This window comes from Schistocerca serialis, chromosome 11 (genome assembly GCF_023864345.2).
Source record: "Schistocerca serialis cubense isolate TAMUIC-IGC-003099 chromosome 11, iqSchSeri2.2, whole genome shotgun sequence".
Classification (NCBI taxonomy): Eukaryota; Metazoa; Arthropoda; class Insecta; order Orthoptera; family Acrididae; genus Schistocerca; species Schistocerca serialis.
The window spans coordinates 134,977,862-134,999,735 of NC_064648.1; the positions used below are offsets into that span (position 1 = coordinate 134,977,862).

The 21,874-nt window shown below is 39.8% G+C and overlaps 1 protein-coding gene across 2 annotated transcripts in view; it reads left to right on the forward strand.

Moving 5' to 3' along the window:
* LOC126426877 (ankyrin repeat domain-containing protein 65-like) overlaps positions 1-11,926 on the forward strand; it is a 161,048-nt gene extending 149,122 nt beyond the window's left edge. For both annotated transcript variants that reach the window (XM_050088920.1, XM_050088919.1), the window contains exon 6: positions 11,355-11,926. In XM_050088920.1, the coding sequence (XP_049944877.1) occupies positions 11,355-11,865 (511 nt within the window). In that variant the 3' untranslated portion in view covers positions 11,866-11,926. The remainder of the gene's footprint in view (positions 1-11,354) is intronic.
* Positions 11,927-21,874: the final 9,948 nt, after the last annotated feature.

The following is a 21,874-nucleotide window of genomic DNA, read 5'->3' on the forward strand; positions in this document are numbered from 1 at the left end:
AACAAATAGATGTCAGTGAAATTGGCCGGTAATTATGTGCATCAGGTTTTCTACCCTTTTTATAGATCGCTATGACCAGGGCCTTCTTCCAGACTTGTGGAATGTTCCTCTATTTCGATTATCTCTGATAGATTATGGATAAGAATGGTGCTATATTTGGAGCATAGTCAACATATAATCTTACGGGGATACCTTCTGGTCCAGTGCCTTCCTGGGATCTAAGGATCTTAACTGTTTTACAATCCCATCTACATTAAACACTATGTCAGCCATCCTTGCGTTTGTTCGGTAATTGAAAGGGGGAATGGTGCTGCAGTCGTCTACCATAAACGAGTATTTGGAAGCTAGGTTTAGAATTTTGGCCTTCTGTTAACCATCATGCGTTACATCACCTGTACTGTCAGCAAGAGAAGATATTGAATTATTTGTAGCGTTCGTAGATTTTGCGTACGACCAAAATCTTTTGGTGTTATTTTTAGAATCTGCAGATAAAACATTGCTTTCAGATTCATTAAAAGAATCTCTCATTGACCTTTTGACAACTACTTTCATTTCACATAATTTCTGTTTGTCAGCGGGGCAGCGAATAAGTTAAAAACGACTATGCAAAATTCTCTGCTTTTTCAGCAGCTTCCTAGTTTGTTTGTTGTACCAAGGTGCATCCTTTCCTTCCCATATATTTTTGCTAGGAACATACTTCTCTGGCACGTGGTGGACAATACCTTTAAATTCTGACCAAAGATGATCAATATATTTGTGTCCTGCAGTGAATGCTTGGAGCTGACTATGAAGATATTCATTAATGAAACTTTTATTTGGTTTCCCAAACAATAAAACTCTACTCTGTATCTTTGGTATTTTTGCAACTTCCACTGACATAAGGCACAATGACATTATGGTCGCTAATCCCTTCTTCTCGATTAACTTCAGGTCTGTAGATGAAGCATTCATTTTGTCTCATAAACAGCAGGCTTCTCAGCTGCTTTGCATTGCACCCACAAGAGCATGAGTTAAGAATGTGTGTGTGTGTGTGTGTGTATGTGTGTGTGTGTGTGTGTATGTGTGTGTGTGAGTGTGTGTGTGTGTGTGTGTGTGTGTGAGTGACTGCATTTGTGCATGTGTACCTGTGTGTGTGCTGATTGCATGTGTGCTTGTGTAGTGTTCCCTTGTATTATCTTCTCCTCATTAGCTATTGAAACAACATCGCTTTGCTATGTAATTTTAATTTTCACCAAAAGCACATTCAACACATCACGGAAAAATACACGTCTTTCGTATCAAGACAAGAGAGAAAGACCTCCATTAGCTCTTAAAAACAAAAAAACTACGCAAAAGTAAAAAAAAAAAAGAACAAAATTATTTATAAAATCGGTCGCTGGCGCAGCGCTCTTCTGCGTGCGCGATCGTAAATTATAACTTTGCGGAAGTCAAAGTACCATTACAGTGCCTCCTCTACTGACACGCTCCGCAAGCGAGCGTGGCAGTATAGAAAATTTACATAGATACATACATATATGAGAAAATAAGAAATTTACATATTACAAAAAATATTTCTGAGCGTAATGCTCTTTGCATATCAGTCTTTGTATACAGTCTTTTTGGTGTGTATCTTCTTTAGGAGTCGTAACATTAATGTCTTTGAATTGCAGCGTATTATCATTGCTTAGCACAGCGTTTGAATTCAGTTCACATGATTCGTGTTTACAATGGAATTAATTCGAACAATAAATGTTTCTATTATTTTGCTCCAATGTCTTTAAACGTAGTATCGGATTCTGAGTGTGTGTGTACTGCCTGGATCTCTTGCGTGTGACTTGAAGAAAATCCAAAGTCTGTTCAATGTGTCAACACGAAATTGTGATCTCCAGCAGTCGAATTTTGGTGGCGTCTACTGGGGTATAAATGGTCAATGAGGGCACAGGAAACACCTCACTGCCTACGACAGGTGATGCGCTTGTCTTTTACACCAACCTGAAGACCTGCCGGCTTCCACAACACCATACACTTCAAAGCATATTGACACTACGTAAATATTGCTTGACCAGTGTTCCATCACGTTGGTTTCTTCTTTGCATTTTCAGTTCCATGTATATGAATCATGTGCTACATGCACAAGTCCTTTTCAGCTCGTTAACATCTTAAAATACATTTCTTGATATAGTAAGTACATAAATATACAGATATTTACAATTAATCATTACATGAGATAGTTACATTGTTGTCATATACTACATATACAGAATTATATGAAAAATATAGTAAATTTTTTACATTACATTCAATATCATTGTGCTGACATGTGAATTACATTACATTCAGATTGAAATATACATTTTATTTGTTTTATTTGTTAGCTCTCTCTCTCTCTCTTTTTTTTTCCCGTTACACTTGCAACATTTGAAGATAATTGTGGCAACTCGCTAGAATATTCAACTTAAAATTCATCTTGCACCCTGGAATAAAATTTACACATATTTCAAGCTTCAAGACAGCCCTCTGTAGGAGGATAGGTTCATGGGATGGTTGCTAACTATTTCATAAATACTAGTAAAGTCATCCCCTACAGTGGACTACACAAAATAAAATATGATAAATAAAATACATGTTAACTTAATATAACGTAAAAGTTCCTATACCTAATACCGTTTCTAAGTGTGGTGTCCCCACTACTGCTGTTTCTAAGAGTGGTACCCCTCTATTACCGTTTCTTAAAGTGGTGCCCCTCTAAATATCTTAGGATCCTACAAGTATGTACATCAGTGTGGTAAGTGTATATATATATATATATATATATATATATATATATATATATATAGTTCAAGTCAATCATGTTCCTATAAAGTTTGTATAGTTCATCTCCTTCCTTTCATGAGTATCAAGCAATATAAATAAATGTTTTACTTAATAAATAAATAAATAAATCTTCTTAGATAATTGCTGCTGCATTCCACGCTGTATATCCATTCTGTATTTACCTTGTGGTACCTGTAAAATTCTATTCATAAATAAATATGTGTGTATGTCTCTCCATACTGTCAGATAATCACGCATTATATAATGTCAAATATTTCATCAACAGGTATAAATTTTTCTAAGGAAGGGATGAGAGTATGAACCGCAACAGAGGAGTGACGTTTTGTTTTCTCCTTATTCTCCTTTCTATTTAATGGCGCATTAGTTCAGTACAGTAGATGAGCTTTAATTATGTCATTAGATGACTGCTAAATATGTTCTCTTAAATAATTCTTCCAATCTGAAGTGTCAAGCCTACATAACTCCAAAAATTTCATTACAAGTTCCCATTAGATTAGTGTTAAAGTGTTATAGATTTAAATCTTCTGGTATATTTCCAACAGTGGCTGCTGTAAATAATTCTTTCCACATAAATCTATACTTTCACCTTTAGTTATAAGAATATATAAGACACCACATAAGTTATTATCTCAGGCATACCAATCTTTCAATAAATAATATTCTTTCCACTACTTTCATTCTGTATTCCATGAGTACATGTGATATAGCGTTCAAATCTAGTTTCTCTCCTCTCAACATATTCTCAGTTACTCATAACATTCTCACCTATCCATTATTCATTCTTCACAAAATAACATATACTTATTCCTCAGCATTATATATATATTTTCCTCTTATTCATCACCACTTACTTTTTACTTCAACAACAACAACAATAATAATAATAATAATAATACCATTTTCTCATCTTATATACCATTTACCTCTCTCCGTATTACTATTTGTCCTCTTATTAAACTAAAATTACATTCACTCATCTCATTCAGTCACTCACATCACTCATATCAACATTACTATTATCACATGCCTCCTAAAGAAAATAATTCTGTTTAGTTCTCTGCCTCCTCTAATGTGTATATGCCTCCTCTAATGTGTATATGCCTCAATAACAACTCCTCTTATAACCAAATATCTTATTAGCTGTTGGATGGTTCACATTGCTTTCTAGACTTACCTGCATTCATTAGATTGTAAGTATCTGTATAACTTAAATGTAGGCTCATCATAACTGTATATCATATTAATTATCTTCTCCTCAGTAGCTAACATTTTACTGTATGTATTTTTTCAAATGTCTGTGTGGATGTAGACCTCTGGGTTTATGTGTTAATGGATATTCTAATGAATAACAGCCAGGCTGTGGAATATTTGCAATTCGGTATGGTCCAGAGTATAAGATCTGCCATTTCCTGTTTAAATGTTTCAGTTTCGTGGGTTTAGGATGTGTTCTTAGTAAAACTAACTCATCAACTTGAAATGTTTGGGCTTTCCTGACACCTCTGTCATATTTCTGCTTTCTTTCCTTAGCTTTGTCACATAATGTTGTGTAAGCTTGTCTTACCTTTTCTTCTAAACTAACATGATTTGTTGTTGCTGTAAATTTAGGTAGAGGATCTGTCCATTCATTTCTTTCTGTTTTATCCATAATTAATTCAGTTGGTGTGTATCCAGTAGAAATGTGAGTTAAGTTGTTCACTATTTGTTCAAATGGTGCTAGGTATTCTACCGATTTTGTGTGCTTCTCTGGTGTGTGTGTTCTCATAAACTGTCCAAATTCTCGAAATGTTCTTTCTACTGGGTTTCCTGCTGCGTGAAATCTTGAAATTAAAATATGTTTAACATTCTGTTCTTCAATAAATGTCTTCCATTTTAAACTGGTAAAATATGCTGCATTATCCTGATCATAACTTCAGGTTTTCCTATTCTTACAAAATAATCTGTTAATAGACGTCTGGTAATAGCAGTGGTAGAAACTGAACGTAAAGCATTTAATTTTAAATACTTTGTGAAAACATCTAACACAGTAAGGATGTATTTCATTCCTCCACGTGCTTGTGGATAGAGTTCTGCAATATCTAAAGAAATTAGCTGTAATGGCCTCTTAGGTATGATTGGGTGCAATTCATTCATGCTTGTGCGATTAGAATATTTGGCTTTCTGACATATGATGCATTTCCTAATATTACTCAATACTCTTCACCTTAAATTTGGAAAATAACAATATTGCATAATCTTATCTGTACATGTGGTTACATCATAGTGTCCCCAAGTTCTGTGTGTAAATAAAATAAAATCATCAACATGAGCTTCAGGTAAGCAAACACACCAATGCTGTGATTCAGGGTTTCGTCGGTGAAATAATACTTCTTTGTGTAACGTGTAATATTTTTCAAGATGTGGGTCTGTTCCTGCACGTAATTTATTCTTTATCTGGATCCACCTGGGATCATTGTCCTGCAATATGGCTAACTTCCTGCACATGTTTTTGTAGTAAGGTGCAAATGTACCGTCATACATGAGCAAAAATTTTAAAATCTGATGTTTGTTCTGTCACATCTGAAAATTCTTGTAGGCCTTGTGGCAAACGAGATAGAGCATCGGCTATAATGTTGGATTCTCCTTTTATATATATAATATCAAAATCATATTCTTGTAGTGATGCACACCAGCGTGCAAGACGTGGATGTAATAACTTGCATGATAGCAGGAAAGAAAGAGCTTGATGATCAGTATAAAGCTTAGTACGTTTTCCCCATAGAAAGTAGCGAAACTTGCGAAACGCCCATACTATGGCAAGTGTTTCGCACTCGGTCACTGAATATGACTTTTCGCATTCAGTGAGCGTGCGGCTAGCAAAACTTATAGGTTTGATGACTGTTTGTTCATCTTCTACATGAATTTGGAATAAAAATGCTCCGAGCCCATAGGAACTTGCATCTGTTACTAGGCAAAAGTCTGATGTCATGTCGGGATGACATAACAACGGTGCATTAACTAAAGCATTCTTAATCGCTTCAAAATCTGTCTGACAGAACTCTGTCCATTTGCAAATATTATTTCTTTTGAGTAAAGATAGAAGATGTGGACTGTTAAGAAGGTGGTAGGGTACAAATTTCCTGAAGAATGAAGATAGACCAAGAAAGGCTTTGAGTTGTTTACGATTCTGTGGGGATGGAAAATTCTTTATTGCATCAATTTTTCTTGAGTCTGGATAAATGCCTTCAGTTGATATGATGTGACCAAGGAATTTGATTTCTCTCCTCCCTAATTTCGTCTTTGATAAATTGATAGTGACACCTGCGTCGCAAAATTTAGTCAGAAGTTGCTTCAAAAGATTTACATGTTCTTCCCAAGTAGTGGTTGCAATGACAATGTCGTCAACATAAACTGTGATTTGCGATAACAATTGTGGTCCAAGAACAGCATCTAAGGCTTCAATAAATACTCCAGCACTCACTCGTAGACCAAAGGGTAGAACACAAAATTGATAACTACGTCCCTCACATAGAAATGCAGTGTATTTACGACTGTTTGTATGGAGGTTCACCTGCCAAAATGATGAGCGGAGGTCGATATTGGTTAAATACTGTACATTATGAAATTTTAAAAGTTGTGCTTCCAAATTAATAGGTCGTGTGTTGATTGGAATTATAACTTTGTTAATTTCTCCGTGCGTCCAGCACTAACCTTACACTACCATCCTCTTTATTAACTGCTAGTATCGGACTGCAATATGGTGAATGTGACCTTTCAATGATACCCCAAGTTTGTATTTTTTCGATCTCTTTCAAAACTGCGGGTTTCTTTGACCAAGGAATATTATAATATGTTCTACAGTATGTTTTGTGTGGTTTAACATGTATCTCATAAGTATAGCCTCTAATAATTCCAGGTTTTTCCACAAATACCTGAGCAAATTGCTGCAAAACTTCAAGTAATTCAAGTTGTTGTTCCTTCGTCAGATATTCAGATTCTGTGCATTTCTCATATAAATCATTAGGTTTAATTCCCTGAGATACAGCTTCATTAAAAGTTAAATCACATATGTTTATTGCTGGTGGATACACAAAATGTAACTGTTCAAATTTACCTTGTTTACTGTTTAAGTTTTTACCCTGTGTTAACTCTATTGTCAGTTGTTGTTGGTTTACGGTTAATTGACATTTCCCTTTTCCTAAATCTATGATTGCTTGATATTCATTCAAAAAGTCAATTCCTAATATGCAATGCATAACTAATTTGTCTACTACCAGAAAACTGTAATTGAGTGGTATATTTGAAAATGTGAAGTTAATTAGCACTTGAAATTTCACATTCTTTGATTTGTTACTGGTGGCACTTATAATGTGACAATTCTGTACTGGCAATGTTTGTATGTTCATTATTTGTTTGAGTTCATTATATAAGTACATTGAAATGACACTTGCTGCTGCTCCTGTATCTAACATTACTTCCACTTCATAACTACCAATCATAACTCGTGTTATAGCCTGAATAATCTTCTTTGTTTTACTGGTACTATTAAAATCTACATCCTGATATAATTCTTTTTCTATTTTCTTACTGTCATCATATCGGAGAAAACAAACCGTCGGTTCCGTTGCGCTCTGCTCCCTATTGACCGTAACTCCAGCGCTTAGCTCGGTCGTCGTTCGTTTTCCGGCATATTTCGGTTGTTGCTGCGGGTTGGGTTCATTGCCCAACTCAATAATATTTACACTTCTGTCGCGCGTCACCCAAGTATCAGCTGTTTGGTTGTTGACATTACCCCGTGTCGCATCGGGAGTTCCGTTAGGTACAAATTGAGGGTTGCTGTATTGCATGTGTCGTGGCGGTTGTCCATTGTGATTTCCCCATACATTATTTCGCCCATGACTGTAACTGGTATTGTCATTACTGTTATTCCTGCAATACATGTTTGGATGTTGTTGGATATTGTTTCTCTGAAAATATCCTGGATGGTACCTGTTATCCTCTCTTCTTTGATCTCTATAATTTCGGTTCCTTCTTCTGTTGTTGTTATTTTGAATATAACTGTTATTGTTCTGATTGTAATTACTGTCCGGATAACCATTATAGTAATAATTACTGTTTCCTTGCCAATGCTGCGAGTTGTTTCTCCTAATATTGAATGGATTTGTTCATTGTAGTGTGAATTGTTTCTTTGAGTGTTTTGTTGTGGTGTCGGAGGCGGATTCCAATAGCCTCTGTCATTTCTGTTGTGCGTACGCGAATTGCTTGGATGGATTGGATACAATTGATTGAAATTCCTGATCTCATCCCTGTAAACAACATCTATCTCATCAAAATAACTGAAAAAATTCTTTATGTTGTCCTCGGACACTCCTATTAATTTATCACGGTAAGGAAATGGTAAGTGGCTTTTAAGTGTTCTAATTACATCTGGTAAATCTGCTGGTTTTGTCCAATATAATGTTTTGTCTAGGTAGCGTTCAAAGTATTGTCGTAAAGTCTCTTTCTTCGGGTTGTAAATTTCTGGATTGTATACTTCTCGTTTTAAACTTCGCTGTTCTGTGATCGACCAGAATTCCTCAAGAAATACTTGTTCAAACTGTTCAAATGTTAAACATCGTCTTTTAATTGCTGTTCCCCACTTAGCTGCTCTTCCACGTAACAAATTTGTAACATATCGAATTTTATCGGCTTCTAACCAATGTCTCGGGAAAATACCATCAAAAGAGCAGATGAAAACAATCGGATGCACTTTGTCTTTCTCATCACATGAAAATGTCTGAAAGTATCCATGTTGTACTAATGTTTCATCAGCTACTCCCGATGGTATTATGCGTCCTGTATTTTGTGTCAAACTGTGCATAGTATGTGGTGATGTCTGATAGTAATTTTGATCTTGTGGTAGCATTGAAAATGGTTCATTGGGATTTGTGTCACTCATTGGTAATTCTATTTTCGGCTGTGTGCTGGGTCTAGCATTATTATGATTCTCATTTATGTTTTTGTTGTCTGTTATGGGTTTTGGTATCACTGACGAACTTGGTATTACATTCTCTTTAAGTTTACGTACCTCTTTCTGAATATTATCTGTTTCTCCCTTTACTCATTCCTTTGTCTTATCTAAAATGATCTGTGTCATTGTCTCAAACTTTTCATCTAAATAATCATCACATAATTTGCATTCATGTACAAGTTTTTCTGCTAGAGTTGTGTCGTTCTTTAAAGATGCTACATCTGCTCTGTCTTCAAGCTTTTCTAACTTTTCCTGTAAGGATTTCTGCTCCAATGTTACATCATTTAATCTGTCTGAAAGGTCTGTAATCGTCAGGTCTAAGTGTTCTTGGTTTGTTTTTACGGAATTGTGTGACTGTCGTAATTCGTCAACTTGGGTACTGGTTTTCTGTTGTTCAAAAACTACTGTTAACAATTTCTCATTACATCGTTGTAAGTCAGTTTTTATCTCGTCACTGAATTCCACAAATACCTTTTCTTGTCTCGTAGCCTTGTCTGATAAGTCAGTAAATTTCCTTCCAAGACTACTGGTGGTTTCTGTCAAGTCGGAAATTTGTCTCGATTGTTTTTCAAAATTTTGTTTTATGTCCCGTGTCAGTTCATCGAATTTAGTGTCAAATTTCCCAATGTCACGTTTTAAATTTTCATTTTTCTCATCTAAAGCGTCAAATCTTTCGTCAAATTTTCTGTTTTGGCCACCAAGTAACTTCAGAATCTGGTTGAGCATGTCAGAGTCCTGTGTCTTAGTTTCGTAATTTTTTTGTGTCTGATTGATGTCTGGTTCTGAAGTTGACGTTGTCAATGTCACGTTTTGTCGCGTTGTACTCACTCTCCATTCGCCTGTATATCTGTTTAAATATAGGGTTTGTTGTCTTAATCGATGCGGTAAAATTATGTCTTGAACATCCTCCCTATTAAGTTCAATATTCATTTGACTGTCGGACATGTTTTGCAATGTGTCACTTTCACTAAGCTCGTCCACGGAAACAATTTCTACGCGTCTAGCGTCCATCTTGCGATTTTCATAATTAATTGCAAATAAAATTTTCCAATGGTAAAAATTTTTTTTTTAAATATGATATGTTGAAATCTGAAATTTCTCTTATGGAAATGGATATTTCTATATGATTTCTAATTAGAAATTGAATTATTAAACTGGTACTGAAATTTCCCTCTCACAAATAAATGACTGTGAATATGCTCTTCACTTACCATTTCCAATAATATTAGTAAATCAATTTTAACTACAATTTGAAAAAATAATTTTTGAAATAAATGGATTGGAATAAAGGAAGTACAGATGGCTGTTTGAAACTGGAAAAAAATGTAAATTTCTGTACTCACCAATTTTTTTTTCAGTCTTATGTTGCAAATGTAGCGTCAAATATACAGTTTTCAATCCAAAATTTTTCTTTCGCGTCCGTGCAAATTATTTTATGGAACGTTATCCTTTTCCCTTTTTTTTACCAAATTAATTTCCTCAGCATGAAAATGAAAATTAACACAAATTAATAACAGGGAAAACAATGTTGTTGTAAATTTCATGCACGTAACATTACAATTGAAATGAATGAGACTTAGTCCAAATTCATTTTCTGATGCTATTAAGTGGTTAAAATTAGATAAAATGTCCAAAATTTATAATAACTGCACTTGTATCAAATCCAAACTGCACTTGTATCAAATCCAAACTGCACTTGTATCAAATCCAAAGATTGCAAGTCCTGTCACCAGGACGCCAATTGCAGTGTTCCCTTGTATTATCTTCTCCTCATTAGCTATTGAAACAACATCGCTTTGCTATGTAATTTTAATTTTCACCAAAAGCACATTCAACACAGCGCTCTTCTGCGTGCGCGATCGTAAATTATAACTTTGCGGAAGTCAAAGTACCATTACACTTGCTTGTTAACTCTGCAGTCATCTTTATCTGTGTATGTGCACCCCCTCATGTGCATGTGCCACAAAATGTGTTTGTGTGTAGAGGCAGGGGAATCGAATTAGTGTCATACCTATACCTGAAATATATCGTCTAAAAGGTTTACTGATAAATATTAGCTTTCTCTGAAGTGGCTGTGCCAGTAAATTTTCTAGTAAAAAGACTCAAAATTTTATTTAAATACAGAAATAAGTTATTTTTTCATTGCATTTGCTAGTATTAAGGTGATATGCTCAGTATAGAGGAAAAGTAGAGTCTACATGAATCATCTCTTTCAGTGAAGTGCAATCACTGATTAACAATAGCATCCTGAGCTCATAGGAATTCACAATCAGGAATCAATGTGGCAAAATGTATTGTCTGAATTTGTGGAGTGATGGAATGTAAGGCTTACTTATGGTGAGTGAGGAAGCTTTATGAGGATGATGCAATTGTGTATCTGTACTTCAATGGAGAGACACTTTTCCACTATTCTGTAATATATGATAGAGGGGGAAAATTTGAAGATTAATTAGTTTTCAGTTTTCTGACATGTTTTTAGAGCTGGTCTTTATAGTTTACTTCATAAACAGTGTATATGTGCAGAAAAATACGAGAACTTCTCCGTTTCTTGCAGGACCCTTTCTGCAGAGATGAACAGCAAGGTGCTGCTCCAGGCAGCTACACGGGGGTCAGTGGATGAAGTGCAGGTGCCGCTTTGGGCTTGTGCTAATGTGGGGCAGAGACCATGGTCCACGTGGACCGCTCTGCACTATGCAGCGATGCAGGGGCACACGGGTATGGTGAGGTGTCTGATCGGGAATGGGGCAGAAGTGGATGCCAGGAGCGACGCGGGGCACACGCCTCTACATTTGGCTGCCTGGAAAGGCCATGCAGCAGTGGTGCGGCTGCTGGCGGCGGCCTTCGCCGACGTCGATGCCAAGGACCAGTGGGGTAGGACGCCGCTGCACTGGGCGGCACCCTACGGCCACACAGAGGCAGCAAAGGCGCTGCTGGAGGCAGGGGCCGATAGGGACGCCACAGAGGACGCAGGGAATACCGCGCTGGACTTAGCAAGAGTGAACAACCGACAATGGATGGTAGAAATCCTATCTAGCATTCCAACAAACGATTGTGATGTATACTAAATAAAGCAAGCGTTAATACACGATTTCTCCTTCTCTTTAAAATAAACCATACAAAATGTTACATTAGCAGTCATTCTTTGTAACTGTATTTTCGATCTACACCTAACTACTCCACTAACATCAGAACAAGAGACTGAGGGAGGTGGTGCAGTGGTTAGCACACTGGACTCGCATTCAGGAGGACGATGGTTCAATCCCACATCCGGCCATCCTGATTTAGATTTTCTGCGATTTCCCTAAACCACTTCAGGAAAATTCTGGGATGGTTCCTTTGACAGGGCATGGCCGACTACCTTCCTCATAGATCTGACAAGACCAATGACCTCGCTGGTTGGTCTCTTCCCCCAAATGAACCCAACCCAACTCAGACAAGACTAACAATGTAAGATATTTACAAAGTAATGCAAGTCGTCAGAAGAAAGAGTCCATTCTCAAAAAAAACAAGAGAATCCGAAAAATACACCAGGTCTCTACAATACATAATTACTGAAAAGTATTTGGTAGGAGCAGCATAGGTGCTATGTGAAACTGCTGTAAATTTCACAATATACATAATACTGCCATGTAAGCAGTATGCTCAGAAAGGAATTTTCCTGTTTCTCTACTGGGCAGATAGTCCAATAATTTGTGCCCATAGTTACAATGTCATGTTATTAGAAGTACTCACACTACATTATTTCAGATGCTAGACAGAATTTATTCGTGTGTCTGCAGTACAAATAAACACATCAAAAAATTTATGCATCACCTCATTTCCAAGAGTTCTGGAACTTGTAAAACAATTGGAATAGAGATCAAAATAAACATCATTTCCGCCCATTTTATTGCTCATGAAAACGACACGTTGCATGTTGTACCACCATAGAGCGAGACCTTCAGAGGCGGTGGTCCACTCTGCTGTAATTCCCAGTACCTCTAATACCCAGTCACAAGTCCCCTCTTCCATTGATGCATGCATGTATTTGTCGTGTCAAACTATCTACAAGTTCATCAAGGCACTGTTGGTCCTGATGTCCCACTCCTCAAAGGCGATTCATTGTAGATCCCTTAGAGTGGTTGGTGGGTTACATCGTCCGTCCATAAACAGCCCTTTCCAATCTGTCCCAGGCATGTTCGCTAAGATTCATGACTGAGGACCATTGCTGGCCACTCTAGTAGAGCGATGTCGTTATTCTGAAGGAAGTTGTTCACAAGATGTGCACGATGGGGGCGCAAATTTTCGTCCATGAAGACGAATGACTCGCCAACATCCTGGGAATATGAATGCACTACGGGTTGGGGATGGCATTCACATATCATACAGCTGTTACAGCGCCTTCCATGGCCACCTGTGGCTTGTACTGCGGCCCCACATAATGCCACCCCAAAACGGCACGGAACCTCCACCTTGCTGCACTTTACTGGACAGAATGCCTAAAGCATTCAGCGTGGCCAGGTTGCTTCCAAACACGTCTCTGACGATTGTCTGGTTGATGGCATATGCGACACTCTTCAGTGAAAAGATCCTACATCTACATCTACATCTGCATCCATACTCCGCAGGCCACCTGACGATGTGTGGCGGAGGGTACCTTGAGTACCTCTATCGGTTCTCCCTTCTGTTCCATTCTCGTATTGTTCGTGGAAAGAAAGATGATCCTGTAACGAAGGACGCTGTTCTCTGTTGGATCTTCTCTATCTCTTCTATCAAGCAGTATTCAAGCAGTGGGAAAACAAGTGTACTGCTACCTACATCCTTTGTTTTCGGACTACATTTCTTTAGGATTCTTCCAATGAATCTCAGTGTGGCATCTGCTTTACTGAAGACTAATTTTATATGGCTATTCCATTTTAAATCACTCATAATGCCTACTCCCAGATAATTTATGGAATTAACTGCTTCCAGTTGCTGACCTGCTATATTGTAGCTAAATGATAAAGGATCTTCCTTTCTATGTATTCGCAGCACATTACACTTGTCTACATTGAGATTCAATTGCCATTCCCTGCACTATGCCTCAATTCGTTGCAGATCATCCTGCATTTCAGTACAATTTTCCATTGTTATAACCTCTTGATATACTACAGCACCATCCGCAAAAAGCCTCAGTGAACTTCCGATGTTACCCTCACGTTCATTTATGTATATTGTGAATAGCAACGGTCCTACGCCACTCCCCTGCGGCACACCTGAAATCACTCTTACTTTGGAAGACTTCTCTCCATTGAGAATCACATGATGCATTCTGTTATCTAGGAACTCTTCGATACAATCACACAATTGGTCTGTTAGTCCATATACTCTTACTTCGTTCATTAAACGACTGTGGGGAACTGTATCAAACGCCTTGCGGAAGTCAAGAAACACGGCATCTACCTGGGAACCCGTTTCTATGGCCCTCTGAGTCTCGTGGACGAATAGCGCGAGCTGGGTTTCACACGATCGTCTTTTTCGAAACCCTTGCTGATTCCTACAGAGTAGATTTCTATTCCCCAGAAAAGTCATTATACTCGAGCATAATACGTGTTTCAAAATTCTACAACTTATCGACGTTAGAGATATAGGTCTATAGTTCTGCACATCTGTTCGACGTCCCTTCTTGAAAATGGGGATGACCTGTGCCCTTTTCCAATCTTTTGGAATGCTACGCTCTTCTAGAGGCCTGCGGTACACCACTGTAAGAAGGGGGGCAAGTTCCTTCGCGTACTCTGTGTAAAATAGAACTGGTATTCCATCACGCCCAGCGGCCTTTCCTCTTTTGAGCGATTTTAATTGTTTTTCTATCCCTCTGTCATCTATTTCGATATATACCATTTTGTCATCTGTGCAACAATCTAGAGAAGGAACTACAGTGCAGTCTTCCTCTGTGAAACAGCTTTGGAAAAAGACATTTAATACTTGGCATTTAGTCTGTCATCCTCCGTTTCAGTACCATTTTGGTCACAGAGTGTTTGTACATTTTTTTTTGATCCACCTACCGCTTTGACATAAGGCCAAAATTTCTTAGGATTTTCTGCCAAGTCAGTACATAGAACTTTACTTTCGAATTCATTGAACGCCTCTCGCACAGCCCTTCTCACACTACATTTCGATTTGCGTAATTTTTGTTTACCTGCATGGCTTTGGCAATGTTTATGTTTGCTGTGAAGTTCCCGTTGCTTCCGTAGCAGTTTTCTAACTTGGTTGTTGTACTACAGTGGCTCTTTTCCATCTCTTACGATCTTTCTTGGCACATACTCATCTAATGCTCCCTGCTGCCGTTGGATAAGTAGCTGCAGCAGCAAGTCGTATACTCCTAGCTCACTCATTTGTTACATAGTTTAATTCTTAATTTCTTTGCGTGTTTTTGATACTTGCATTGTTTAATTCATAAATTTCGGGCGTATTATAGTATTTGAGAGTTGTAGCATCGCGTTTTAGTACCTGAATAGTGTAAGTTCGCGTAGTCGTTTGTCTTCTGTTTTTGTTTTGAACGGCCAGTGTCGGTTGGTCACAGTCAGTGTGCTCCCTGCCGCCGTTGGATAAGCAGCTGCAGCAGCAAGTCGTATACTCCTAGCTCACTCATTTGTTACATAGTTTAATTCTTAATTTCTTTGCGTGTTTTTGGTACTTGCATTGTTTAATTCATAAATTTCGGGCGTATTATAGTATTTGAGAGTTGTAGCATCGCGTTTTAATACCTGAATAGTGTAAATTCGCGTAGTCTCCTTCCGCCGCCGAGCAGTGTCAGCAGTGCGCAAGTAGCAGCATTACTGCATTTACTAAGCAATCTTGTATTTTAATAACCGTTTAAATTTTGTCGATTTGTTTGCGCTCTCTGTAGATTAGTTCAGACATTCTTTGCAAAGCAGTTTTTAGCATGGATAGGGACTGCAACTGCTGTGTTCGGATGCAGGCTGAGTTGGCATCCCTTCGCTCCCAGCTTCAGGCTGTGTTGGCTTCGGCCACACAGCTTGAGGCTGTTGCCAATGGGCATCACTGTGGGGGTCCGGATGGGGGTTTGTCGGGGACGGCCAGCTCGTCCCACGCATCCCCCGATCGGACTACGACTGTGGTTGCCTGGGATACTGCCCGCATTGAGGCTGATCCCTTCACCTGTGGTAGAGTGGGAGGTCGTCTCAAGGTGTGGCAGGGGGCGAAAGACATTCCGGAGGGCTGAACGGAAGGCCTCTCCAGTTTGTCTGACGAACCGGTTTCAGGCTCTGTCTCAGGCTGATACTGATCTTCGGCCTGACATGGCTGCTTGTCCTGTTCCAGAGGTTGCCCCTCAGTCTGCAAGATACGGGCGGTCGCAGAGGGTGGGCTTACTGGTAGTTGGGAGCTCCAACGTCAGGCGCGTAATGGGGCCCCTTAGGGGAAGAAAACCAATGTGCACTCCGTGTGCATACCGGGGGGAGTCATTCCAGATGTGGAAAGGGTCCTTCTGGATGCCATGAAGGGTACAGGGTGCACCCATCTGCAGGTGGTCGCTCATGTCGGCACCAATGATGTGTGTCGCTATGGATCGGAGGAAATCCTCTCTGGCTTCCGGCGGCTATCTGATTTGGTGAAGACTGCCAGTCTCGCTAGCGGGATGAAAGCAGAGCTCACCATCTGCAGCATCGTCGACAGGGCTGACTGCGGACCTTTGGTACAGAGCCGAGTGGAGGGTCTGAATCAGAGCCTGAGACAGTTCTGCGACCATGTGGGCTGCAGATTCCTCGACTTGCGCCATAGGGTGGTGGGGTTTCGGGTTCCGCTGGATAGGTCAGGAGTCCACTACACACAACAAGCGGCTACACGGGTAGCAGGGGTTGTGTGGCGTGGGCTGGGCGGTTTTTTAGGATAGATGGCCTTGGGCAAGTACAGAAAGGGCAACAGCATCAACGGGTGCGGGGCAAAGTCAGGACACGCGGGGACCAAGCAGCAGTCGGTATTGTAATTGTCAACTGTCGAAGAGGCGTTGGTAAAATACCAGAACTTCAAGCGCTGATAGAAAGCACCGAAGCTGAAATCGTTATAGGTACAGAAAGCTGGCTTAAGCCAGAGATAAATTCTGCCAAAAGGTACAGATGGTGTTTAGAAAGGATAGATTGCATGCAACCGGTGGTGGAGTGTTCGTCGCTGTTAGTAGTAGTTTATCCTGTAGTGAAGTAGAAGTGGATAGTTCCTGTGAATTATTATGGGTGGAGGTTACACTCAACAACCGAGCTAGGTTAATAATTGGCTCCTTTTACCGACCTCCCGACTCAGCAGCATTAGTGGCAGAACGACTAATTTGGAATACATTTCACATAAATTTTCTCAGCATGTTATAGTCTTAGGTGGAGATTTCAATTTACCAGATATAGACTGGGACATTCAGATGTTTAGAACGGGTGATAGGGACAGAGCATCGAGTGACATTATACTGAGTGCACTATCCGAAAATTACCTCGAGCAAGTAAACAGAGAACCGACTCGTGGAGATAACGTCTTGGACCTACTGATAACAAACATACCCGAACTTTTCGACTCTTTAAGTGCAGAGCAGGGAATCAGTGATCATAAGGCCGTTGCAGCATCCCTGAATATGGAAGTTAATAGGAATATAAAAAAAGGGAGGAAGGTTTATCTGTTTAGCAAGGGTAATAGAAGGCAGATTTCAGACTACCTAACAGATCAAAACGAAAATTTCTGTTCCGACACTGACAATGTTGAGTGTTTATGGAAAAAGTTCAAGGCAATCGTAAAATGCGTTTTAGACAGGTACGTGCCGAGTAAAACTGTGAGGGACGGGAAAAACCCACCGTGGTACAACAACAAAGTTAGGAAACTACTGCGAAAGCAAAGAGAGCTTCACTCCAAGTTTAAACGCAGCCAAAACCTCTCAGACAAACAGAAGCTAAACGATGTCAAAGTTAGCATAAGGAGGGCTATGCGTTAAGCGTTCAGTGAATTCGAAAGTAAAATTCTATGTACCGACTTGACAGAAAATCCTAGGAAGATCTGGTCTTACGTTAAATCAGTAAGTGGCTCGAAACAGCATATCCAGACACTCCGGGATGATGATGGCATTGAAACAGAGGATGACACGCGTAAAGCTGAAATACTAAACACCTTTTTCCAAAGCTGTTTCACAGAGGAAGACCGCACTGCAGTTCCTTCTCTAAATCCTCGCACAAACGAAAAAATGGCTGACATCGAAATAAGTGTCCAAGGAATAGAAAAGCAACTGGAATCACTCAATAGAGGAAAGTCCACTGGACCTGATGGGATACCAATTCGATTCTACACAGAGTACGCGAAAGAACTTGCCCCCCTTCTAACAGCCGTGTACCGCAAGTCTCTAGAGGAATGGAGGGTTCCAAATGATTGGAAAAGAGCACAGGTAGTCCCAGTCTTCAAGAAGGGTCGTCGAGCAGATGCGCAAAACTATAGACCTATATCTCTGACTTCGATCTGTTGTAGAATTTTAGAACATGTTTTTTGCTCGAGTATCATGTCGTTTTTGGAAACACAGAATCTACTATGTAGGAATCAACATGGATTCCGGAAACAGCGATCGTGTGAGACCCAACTCGCTTCATTTGTTCATGAGACCCAGAAAATATTAGATACAGGCTCCCAGGTAGATGTTATTTTTCTTGACTTCCGGAAGGCGTTCGATACAGTTCCGCACTGTCGCCTGATAAACAAAGTAAGAGCCTACGGAATATCAGACCTGCTGTGTGGCTGGATTGAAGAGTTTTTAAACAGAACACAGCATGTTGTTATCAATGGAGAGACATCTACAGACGTTAAAGTAACCTCTGGCGTGCCACAGGGGAGTGTTATGGGACCATTGCTTTTCACAATATATATAAATGACCTAGTAGATAGTGACGGAAGTTCCATGCGGCTTTTCGCGGATGATGCTGTAGTATACAGAGAAGTTGCAGCATTAGAAAATTGTAGCGAAATGCAGGAAGATCTGCAGCGGATAGGCACTTGGTGCAGGGAGTGGCAACTGTCCCTTAACATAGACAAATGTAATGTATTGCGAATACATAGCAAGAAGGATCCTTTATTGTATGATTATATGAAAGCGGAACAAACACTGGTAGCAGTTAGTTCTGTAAAACATCTGGGAGCATGCGTGCGGAACGATTTGAAGTGGAATGATCATATAAAATTAATTGTTGGTAAGGCGGGTACCAGGTTGAGATTCATTGGGAGAGTGCTTAGAAAATGTAGTCCATCAACAAAGGAGGTGGCTTACAGAACACTCTTTCGACCTATACTTGAGTATTGCTCATCAGTGTGGGATCCGTACCAGATCGGTTTGACAGAGGAGATAGAGAAGATCCAAAGAAGAGCGGCGCGTTTCGTCACAGGGTTATTTGGTAACCGTGATAGCGTTACGGAGATGTTTAATAAACTCAAGTGGCAGACTCCACAAGAGAGGCGCTCTGCATCGCGGTGTAGCTTGCTCGCCAGGTTTCGAGAGGGTGCGTTTCTGGATGAGGTATCGAATATATTGCTTCCCCCTACTTATACCTCCCGAAGAGATCACGAATGTAAAATTAGAGAGATTAGAGGGCGCACGGAGGCTTTCAGACAGTCGTTCTTCCCGCGAACCATACGCGACTGGAACAGGAAAGGGGGGTAATGACAGTGGCACGTAAAGTGCCCTCCGCCACACACCGTTGGGTGGCTTGCGGAGTGTAAATGTAGATGTAGATTGTACGATGGTTTTGAACTTTCTCCACTGACCCTCAACACTATCTGTACTTGAGACAAATCTACTTTTTGTCACTTTTGTTGAACACAAAAATTTTCCTACCTTTTTCAATATTAATAAATGAAAAGCGCCAGTTTGCTTTTCTAATATTTCTATTTACCGCTGAAATCATCGATGCGGCAACCGCTTTATGATCGCTGATTCCCTGTTCTGCATTAACTGTTTCAAATAGTTCTCATCTGTTTGGCACCAGAAGGTGTAATACGTTATCGCCACGAGTCGGTTCTCTGTTTAACAGTTCAAGGTAGTTTTCAGATAATGCACTTAAAAAAATTTCACTGGATTTTTTGTCCTACCACCCATTATAAACGTTTGAGTCTCCCAGTCTATATCTGGTTAATTAAAATCTCCACCCAGAACTATAACATGTTCGGGAAATCTACTCGAAATGTTTTCCAAATTTTCCTTCAGCTGCTCTACCACAACAGCTGCAGAGCCAGGGGACCTATAAAGAAATCCAATTACCATGTTTGAGCCTGCTTTAATCGTGACCTTCACCCAAATTATTTCACATTTTGGATCTCCGTCAATTTCCTTCGATACCTGACGCCAATCCTGAGTGGTCCATTCGGCATGTTGTTGGGCCCATCTTTACCGGGCTGTATGTTGTTGTGATTGCAGAGATGGACCCTGTCATCGATGTCGGGAGTGAAGTTGCGCATCATGCAGCCTATTGCGCACATCATGTGCCTACATGAAAAGCATTGTTCAACATGGTAGTGTTGCTGTCAGGGTTTCTCCGAGCCATAATCTGTAGGTAGCGGTCATCCACTGCAGCATGTTGTATATCCGCAATTTCTTTTCTATCATTAATTTCCAAACAAAGTTTATTGTTAACATATTTAACGTTCTGAATGGTGCAGTGTGTCTCCAGTCCAATCAGTGCAATACTCCACTTCCTGTAACACAGGCGATCGTTATTTTAAAGTCAGACTATATGATATTTTCACTGAACCTCAACTGACGAATGGATGTTTAACACAGATCCTTATGTATCCATCTAGGTGAACGGTAGCGGGGCATGATTCACAGATGCCCACACAGGTGAGTATTAATGTCTTGATATCGATGGATATTGTAAAGCAAACGTCTTCTGCCTGTGAAGTATCGTTGCAATTCTTCTGAGGGCTGCACCTCTCCAAAGTAGTATAAGTAGACATTATTTCTAATTTCTTAGCATACGTCACCCAGTTGCTTCCTGGTCCCTGGTAATATCTACATTCACATTTCCACATTGTCTTAAATTCCACATAGTCTTTGGTAAAGTATACCGCATAAACTCACCACAGAATCTAGGAATCCTGAAGTTTTTCTTAATAAACGGCAGAAGATTTGAATTTGTGAGCACCCTTTATGGTTGGATAGCTAATGAGCTATTTATGAAGAGACCTAATGCTTCCTTATATGGTTCCTGGTCTAGTCCATTTCTGATGGCTGCCACTTCCATCACGCAGTTACGTCTCATGGGGGTTCTGTGCGCTCTGGCAATATCTGCAGCACCACCAGCCAGTGAACGTAGCGCTGGGAGACCTGTGAGGACAGAAATTCAGGAATGAGGAAGGGGATAACACCTACTGATGTCTTAGGTAACAGTAGAACCCTTGGTGCTCTAACCAGTCCTTTATGGTTCAGGGCGCTTTTCACTGCGCACATTGCTGGCAGGATACAGTTCTTGAACACATCTGCCCTAGCCTCTTCTTCTTCATCATAGTCTTCTTCTTCTTATTGTCCAGAGCATGATGTGCAGCGTTCATAACTTGCTTGAAATTCACATTGATGCCCAACTTACTTTTACTGTGCATCGTTTTAGCCACTAAAAATTCTGTACTATGGTGTCCTAGAACAATATCTTTTCTCACACATATTAGCTTGGCTTGATCAGCTAAAATAAGGTCTGCAGCATGACGTCTTGGAAGACCTTTATTTGCTGCTTATGTAGCGTCATGTTTTAAACATGCCTCAGAAATGTGGGTAATCCCCTTATCACCATGAGGAAAACGTTTTTGAGACTTTGTATCAGCTCTGCTGTAGTTATACCACAGAATGTGTAATTCGACAGGTAATTTGTCGAGAACACCACCACCTCCTATAATAAATATCCTTTTGTGCATATTAAGCTGCTGTGCTGGTAGTCCTCTGTGCACCCCATTATACAGCAAATCGTCATCGTCAGTCAATTTTTTTTCTGTTGCAGTAAACCTAAGGTATTTAACTAGTGCTCATTTCCTCAACTATTTGTGATGTGCACTATGAGGAGTACTTGTGGCTCTGAGCTCAGTTCCTCTGTG